At 34.2% G+C, this 8,866-nt stretch overlaps 1 protein-coding gene across 1 annotated transcript; it reads right to left on the bottom strand.

The window, feature by feature from the left end:
* Positions 1 to 3,553: 3,553 nt before the first annotated feature.
* LOC111909469 (calcium-transporting ATPase 4, endoplasmic reticulum-type) lies at positions 3,554 to 8,394 on the bottom strand. Its single transcript, XM_023905296.3, has 9 exons — positions 8,237 to 8,394; positions 6,251 to 7,726; positions 6,085 to 6,157; positions 5,867 to 5,988; positions 5,492 to 5,773; positions 4,984 to 5,361; positions 4,789 to 4,898; positions 4,475 to 4,703; positions 3,554 to 4,355 (listed from the first exon to the last, which is right to left on the bottom strand). The coding sequence occupies exons 2-9, from the start codon at positions 7,664 to 7,666 to the stop codon at positions 3,777 to 3,779; spliced, it is 3,189 nt and encodes a 1,062-aa protein (XP_023761064.1). The 5' UTR covers positions 7,667 to 7,726; positions 8,237 to 8,394; the 3' UTR covers positions 3,554 to 3,776.
* Positions 8,395 to 8,866: the final 472 nt, after the last annotated feature.

Below are 8,866 nucleotides of genomic sequence, written 5' to 3'. Positions count from 1 at the left end.
GAGAACAAAGCTACAGATGATTCACGCTGAGAATCCTTCATCAACTCCTTTCTCTGAAGCTTGGATTCCTCATAGTATCGAAGGTTTCCATAGAGACTTTGTAAGTCCATAGTGTTGATCTTCTCACTATTTTTCAGCACATCAACATGGTTCTCCCAACCTGCACCCAGAGAATCCAAAAACTTCTGCATTAGAACAGTTCTATGCTTCAACTGATCTAATCTCCGCAGATCATTAACAAGAGTATTGAACCTGTTAAAGGTTTGAGTCAAAGTTTCACCTTACTTTGCAAAAAAAATGTTCATACCTTCTGTTAAGATCATTTATTTGAGTAGCATTGACTTCTTCAGCGCCTTCAAAAGATACAATCAGAGTATCCATCATTTCTTTTGCTGAGATGCAATTTTGAACCAGCCCGAAGATATTGTATGGCAAAGCGTAGCTGATTGCAGCACGAGCACGAACATCTAGACCATTTTTTCTTTTGTCATCTGCCGTCCAGTTTTCTCTAGGCGTTTTCTTCATAGCACCATCAGGAACGTTGTTTTTCAAAGGCTGATACATCGGGACGTATGGACCCTTTTCGACGATGTCCAACATGTCTTCATCTACTGACTCTAAAGCATATAGAGCCTTTATTTTCCACATGACAAAATTTGTTTCATCAAAAGGAGGAATTTTAGCGGAAGGATGATTTGATGAGTTTGATGAAGAAGAAGATGAAGCCATTTGTTTGATAAAAGAAACCTGCTCTGATACCAATTGAAAAGACCTTTGATCAATCAATTTATCAAACAATGACAGTAAACAAGAACAAATAAGGATTCACAAAGAAAAACTTTCACTAAGAAAGATAATCTCACAAAGAGATTATCGTGTGCACAAAGCGGCTATTAGGGTTTGTGAAAGGTGTTACCTTTCACAAACTGGTACAAAAGATTATATACTACTATTCTAGACAATCCCTATAAATCAGGGATATGCCAGCTAACTAATTTACGCTAACTATGGAAACAAGATAAATACAAAATCTATTACAATGCACTGAATAAATCTAAATACACTGAGCTGCTGAAATGCTGATGTTGATGCTGAGATATGCGCTGATGCTGAAAGATTTATTTCAAACATCATCATATTTCAAGGTTTGACCTTACATTTGGTGAGTCCCGGGGCGGTCGTCCAGTTTGCCCATGCCCTAGGGCTGGCCCTGATTGCGATGTTTTAACAAACTCATCTCATAATCATTTTCTACAGAAAATATCACAAAACAAACATTTTTTTTTCACTAAAAGTATTATGAATTTGCAAACTTTTTCAATATTTCCAACTCTTAAAACCAATATTTATTCTTCGCGTTTTTTTAGTGTAGTTCCTCGTTATTCATATTTTCATTTTGTTGTGAAAAATGTATTTTCAGTTATTTGTAAAATGAATACCTTACACATATACATAAAGTCAATTTTAATGTGTTTGGTATAAAGGTGTTTGGCTTTCAGGTTCTATATTCAAATATCTTTGAATTTTTATTTATTATTATTATTATTATATATATATATATATATATATATATATATATATATATATATATATATATATATATATATATATATATATATATATATATATATATATATATATATATATATATAAAAGAAGGGCATGAGCAATCCCACTTCATTTTTGTTATTACAATATATATAGAGTTTAGAATATACTAATGTTACAACCAATTCTATTTTATCCTTTATAAATAGAGAAATTAATAGTCACACTCTAAATTTGAAATATAAGTTATATCATCTCACACATTCTATTTTTAGAATGTACAATAAAATTTAAAGTGGGGTTGAAGAACCACTATAAACTCTATTTTATACTCTAAAAATTAGAACGTGGCTTTTAGGTTCTTATCTTTTAAAACATTTTTCATCAGCGTATGCATTTACCCTTTGTATTTAATTTAGTTTGGTTTACATTACAAATCATTTATCGACTTCACGGTTTTATATCTGCAAAACAAATTATTTTTTCGCTAGCTAATATCACGTGTGAAAAACATGTTATGCTCATAAAAAAATTTAATTTGTGAGTTAAGGAGTCAGAAAAAAATAACAACGAATTCATGAGCCTTTTTTTTATTTTATTAATTAAATGGTTATTTTGTGATATTTTCTAAACGATGAGTCAAGGGGTGACATGATGGTTTCATATAAGGTGATTTTAGTAAATATTTAATAACATTATGATTAAGAAATGAGTTTCGAATAGGGTGGGCTTTTTCACATTAGAAATGTGTACGGCGTTTGATTTTCTTATCTTTCTTCAATTTTTTGCTTCTTAGTTTGGTTTAGAGTAGTTATAAGCTCAGATTTTGATTTTGGCGGGCTTTTAGTTTATTAGACGCACTATATAGAATTAGCATGGTATTCATTCCAGACGTTAATGCCTGCGTGAAACATATTATGTAAAATTAGCATTGTATTTATCCTAGAGGTCGAAGCCTGTATGATGAAATAATATATTATGTAAACACGTTTTAACTCATCTAAACATGAAATGTTGATTTTTGAAGACATGTTTAATTTGTTGAAATGACGTTTTACTGTAAAAAAAGTTTGAAATGCACGATGCCTCACAAATAACATGAATTTAAAGCATGAACTTATGATAGAAACCTGAAACAAGATGTTATAACAAAGAAAAAAAATGAGAAAATTACACGAATGGTTCCTATGGTTTGAGGTAATTTGCGCGTTTGGTCCCTAACTTAATTTTTTAACTCGGAAGGTCCCTACTGTTTGTTTTTGATACACGCTTGGTCCCTGTCTTACTTAAAATGACTATTTTTCCCTTGATTTATTTATTTATTTAAATAAACACACCCAAAATTCCACCCCTCTCATCTTATCTTACCCACCTCAATATTTTTCTCTATTTAAATAATAGTATTTTTTGGTAGAACAGGGATCAAGTGCGTAACAAAAACAAATAGTAGGGACCAAATGTGTAACAAAAACAAACAATAGGGACCTTCCGAGTTAAAAAAACAAGTTAGGGACCAAACGCACAAATTACCCCAAACCATAGGGACCATTCGTGTAATTTACTAAAAAAAATAGTAATTTTCTTTTAAAGTTCTGAAATATTTCATAAAATACAAAATAATCTAACACGTATAATATATTATTATTACAAGTTAAATTGTAATATTGCATCTTCAACAGTCTAGCCAGTGAGTATATATGAAAGCACAACGTTCAACTTAGAAATAATTCACATGTACAATGTTATAAGAAAAGATAATAAACATTTCAATGCTATAATAAATTAAAAATGAAAAGTATGCTAGCATTTCTTGCATTTGGCCCGATTTGTCCTTTACTCTTCAACTTATTATTATGGTTTCATTTGAATGTCATGATCTTTACTTTTATATAAATTCATAAACTCTAAGTTTCATAAAGTGTTACATATTCTAACTGAAAGTTTTTCTATCACTGAAAGTTGCAACCAATGCAAAAAAGAAGAAAAGGGAAGCAACACACAAAGATTGCAACAAAGGAAGACATGATAGAACATGGTATTAATATGTTCCAGTTTTGTTTCAAAAACTAATACTGAAAACATAAAGAAAAATAGTTTTCTAATTCTATCAGAAATCAAAACTAGTATAATAAATCAATGCCACAATACCAGGTCTTAAAGATTGCGAGCATTATAAGAAATATCAGCAAGTTTTGTTTTCACTGACTGAACCAACCTTGTGGTATCACTCACTCTGCCTTGTGCTTAGACGATTTTGCCCTCGTTTGTGCCCCAATTGTCCACCTACCCACAAACTTAAGGACCTCATCGATCAAAATAACAGGCAAAGCAACCGCCAACACCAACAGCCACTCATTCAGACTTAAAGGCACAATCCCAAAAACTTGGGCAAGAAAAGGAACATATAGAATCAAGAAATGAAGCCCAAATGAGATTGACATTGCAAGAAGTAACCATGGGTTGACCCATGGTGGCATGGTCAACAGGCTCTCGTCTTCTGAAAGGGCGTTTAGGGAATTAAACATTTCGATTGCGACCAATACGGAAAGGGATAGGGTCATGGCTTTGACTTTTCCGGTATGGAAGTAGTCACAAGGGTTGGAATCGAAATTGAAAACTTGGTCACCGGCTTTGAAGGGCGAAACCGTAAAATTCTCCCATGATTTACACTGGTCCCAGTTTCTGAGCTGGGAGAAGGTGACTAGGCTGTGATTGTCTCCGCTGAGGTCGATGCCGAGGAAAGAGTTGTGAGTGAACCAAATGACGAAGACGCCCACGGTTGCTAACCCTACGTAAAGTCCAATCACCTACAAAAACAAAGACATGGTAAATTACACAGCATTTAATAATCTTCCGATTCGATTTTTATATCACAATTCCATTATTTTTCAAAATCAAATGCAGGCTTAGGGTTTTAAAAACTTACGAGATATCGGAATAAAATCCAAGGACTAATCAAGGAATCATCACTTCTGCGAGGGGCTTTTTTCATGATGTATTTGTCTGGTGGATTAAAACCCAAGGCTGTTGCAGGTGGGCCATCTGTAACCAGATTCACCCATAGAAGCTGAACTGGAATCAGACCTTCTGGAATCCCAATGGCAGCAGTTAGAAAGATACTAGCAACCTCACCAATATTTGAAGAAATCATATACCTGTCAGACACAAGTGGACAAAATGCAATTAGTTTCATTTCAGACTACGTTCAACTATTGTAGTGTTTGGTTAAGATAAACTAACCGGATAAAGGCTTTCATATTGTTGTAAATGGATCTGCCTTCTCCAACTGCAGCCACAATTGTGCTAAAATTATCATCAGCCAGAACCATGTCAGCAGCCTCCTTTGCAACCTGAAGAAAAAAAAAAAAAAAAAAACCCAAAAAGATTGGCATTAAATTATGTCTACAAATAGATAATATTTCAAAGCAGATATACCTCAGTTCCAGCAATGCCCATTGCAATTCCAATATCAGCCAATTTCAAAGCAGGTGCATCATTCACACCATCACCAGTCATGGCAACCACTTCACCAGCATCCTTTAGCAGCCTTACAATCTCTTGCTTGTGACGTGGCTCAGCCCTAGAAAAAAGCAGTCCTCCTTTCTGTGCCAAATGACCTTTTTGGTCATGATGTTCCATAAACTGTCTCCCTGTTATACTTTTTGAACTTATATCCTCATTTGGACCAAATACACCTATCTCACGACAAATTGCTTCAGCTGTATTCTTGTTATCTCCTGTTATCACCATTACTTGAATCCCAGCTTCTCTGCAGTCTTCAATTGCTTGCCTCACCTCTTTACGAGGAGGATCCTGGGAAAATAAAACTTTAAAATTCTTTTCTTGTTTCTTTTTGACTTAATGGGTTAAACACTTAACCTGGAGATTTTTTTGTTAGAATATAAGGGTAAAATGGTCATTTGGACACGTATTCACTGCTTACCCGAAGTCCTGCTAAGCCAGCAAAGGTTAGATTACTTTCGATTAAAGGATAAGAGGCAGGATTGAGTAAAAGTTTATGAGCAGCATGTTCTTCATCCCCATTATATGTTGCAAACTCTGAAGGGTCATCTTTGTATGCAAAACCCAATACACGTAATGCACTTGAGGACAATTCATTAAGGCTGTCTAAGATTACTGATTTTGCCTTCTGGTCAAGTTCAACAACAGACCCATCTGACAACTGGATGTAGGAGCTTCTTTCTAACAAGTTCTCAACTGCACCCTGTCAAAAATTTATCACCTATTTCGTTAATACTTTCCATTTGGACAAACATTAGACTTTAAAATGAGAAAAAAACATATGAGATTGTTTCACCTTTACAAGCAGGGACTTTTTCCCATAGTTTGAGGATACAATAACCCCCATAGATTTCCTATCACGATCAAACTCAAGAGTGGCAATCCTGTGCTCGTTTTGGTTCCATGCGTGAGAACAACCTTTATTTCACAACATTACATAGGAACAAATTAGCTCATATCCATAAAAACATTAAAAAAGAAGAAGAAGAAGAGAAGAAAGCCATTGTGACATACCCATAAGGTCGTTGTAATTTTTAGATGAACCAGAATCCAAACCTGCAGGAAGTCCCATTTTCTCAACAAGAACCTGAAGAATAGAAACAGGTTATATATATTAAAAAAAAGTGTGGGTTTAATGGGAATAAAGATCAAGACTTGTTAAAGATACTGTTTACTGTACCTTTAGTGCTGCCTCAGTAGGCATTCCACCAGCAACATACCCTTTGTCAGATCGCTCAATGCTAGCATCATTAGCCAAAGCAGCAATCTTTGCAATTGTTTGAAGGTTAGCATCCATTTTGCCAGCTGGCCAATCTTGTATTTTTCCATCTAACGGATTATATGTGGAGCCTTCCACATTAAAAGATCTAACAGCATTTGCTCTAGGACCCATAGCAACAAGCTTAGCCACAGCCATTTGGTTGGTGGTAAGAGTGCCAGTTTTATCAGAACAAATCACTGTGGTACACCCAAGAGTCTCAACACTTGGTAATTTCCTGACAAGGGCATTCTTCTGGGCCATCTTACGGGTCCCAAGAGCCAAACAAGTAGTAATCACAGCTGGCAAACCTTCTGGGATAGCAGCAACTGCTAATGCTACAGCAATCTCAAAGTAATAAGTACACTTTTCAAATGAAAATTTGAAATTTGTTGGCCAACCATCAACATACTCCCATGTGAGGAAGTACTTCACGTTTATAAGCCAAACCAAAACACAGATTATCCCAATCAGCATGGTTAATTGGTCTCCAAACTCGTTCAACTTCTTCTTCAATGGTGTGTCTTCTTCACTCTGTGAGGCCTCATGGATCTGGGAATGCACTTTTCCTAATTCAGTATTCATCCCTGTTTCTGTAACCAAACAAATACAATTCCCATTTACAACTGTTGTCCCTGCAAATACTATGCACTTCTTCCCTTGGATATCAGTCTCTTCAGCAACAGGTTTGGTGGTTTTACTAACAGCTTCACTTTCTCCAGTTAAAGAGCCCTGTTCCATTCTAAGTGTTGAACTGATTAGATTTAAGACCCTCATATCAGCAGGGACTTTATCCCCTACACGAAGCTCCACAATATCACCTGGAACAAGTTCTTTTGCGGGTAAGCCTGTAACTTTTCTGCCATTACGTATGACAGTTGCGTGTTCTGATTGAATTTCTTTAAGGGCCTCTAAAGCTTTTTCAGCATTACTTTCTTGCCAAACACCAACAATCGCGTTAAGAATTAGTATCAAAAATATTACCAGAGGCTCTACGAATGCTGTGATCTCCATCTCTCCCCCTTCATCACCATCATACCAGGCAAGGACAAAAGAAATCACAGCAGCAACGAGTAAGATTCTAACTAGTGTGTCATTGAACTGATCTAAAATTAGACGGAAAACTGATGGTCCTTCATGCTTCTCAAGTTCATTCAACCCATGGATCTCTAATCGTTTCTCAACTTCTGCATCTGATAGACCATATTCTCTATCCACCTTATATTTCTCTTCACATTCACGTGTTTCATTCGCCCAAGCAGCATAACTATTTGAATCGGAGGATGAAGCTTTGCCTGTGTTGTCTTTCTTCCCATAGTTTTGGGCTCCTTTACCCATCACTATTCTCTGAGAAAAAAATATCAACTAAATCACCAAAACTTCCCACAAGCAAACCCCCTGTATGAAAACAAATTCACCAATACAATATGTCAAGCAACTGAAAGCAATTTTGAAAAATTATCAGAAACGATAGAAAAAGACGTCAGATCGCATACATGTAAACCAAGAAGAATTCAACTACTAAACAACATCTATCACATTTACGCTCAGATCACCTACTCCTAACAACTACGATAACCTAAAGATCTAGGCTTATGCCACCAAATTATCAACAAACGCTTATCAGAACTCAGATATCCAAAACAACCATCGTATTCGTCTGTACCCCATTGTATTACCTAACGTTCTAATTCAATAATACTTTATATAAACATAAATGAAATCAAACAAACACTCAACTACTCAATCAACTTACAGTAATCAAAATCCAAAACCCTAACCGTTGCAAAAATCGAAAGATCTAGAATTTCTTTTAAACAACACCAAAATCACACGCGATTATACAAAAAAACAGGCATGTATAATCTGAAAAGTGATTATAAACGTGTAAAATGTTGATTGAATTACCGGTAGAAGATCGGCGGGTATGGGAGAGAGCGGTGAGCTTACGGTTTTGGCGTTGGGCTTCACTTCTCCTTTTGAAGAGTCTGCGTGAGAGAGACGGGGAGAGTGAGATAAGACGAGATCTAATAATAAAACTTTGTTGCTTCTCGTGATGGGCTTTTGATTAAATTTTGATTGATTATGATTTACGATTATTTGTTAGATTCATTTATCTCAAACAAAACAATTAGGGGAATAAGGTTTTATTTAGCAATATATATATATATATATATATATATATATATATATATATATATATATATATATATATATATATATATATATATATATATATATATATATATATATATATATATATATATATATATATATATATACACGCCTCTATAACAAAATGACTTATAAGAAAATTGGAAGAGTTCATCTTTTTATATATATATATATATATATATATATATATATATATATATATATATATATATATATATATATATATGTATATGTTTTTTTAATAAATTTTATTAGCTGTGAGATCCATATATTTTGTGAGTTACTTAAAAAAAATGTATAAATGTCTAAGTATTTAATAACTTTGAATTTATAAGAAAATAAGAAAAATAATTATTAAATATA

The sequence above is a fragment of the Lactuca sativa genome, chromosome 8, assembly GCF_002870075.4.
Source record: "Lactuca sativa cultivar Salinas chromosome 8, Lsat_Salinas_v11, whole genome shotgun sequence".
Taxonomy (NCBI): Eukaryota; Viridiplantae; Streptophyta; class Magnoliopsida; order Asterales; family Asteraceae; genus Lactuca; species Lactuca sativa.
The sequence above is the reverse complement of the archived record's forward strand: the minus strand, read 5'-3'. Positions and strand labels throughout refer to the sequence as shown.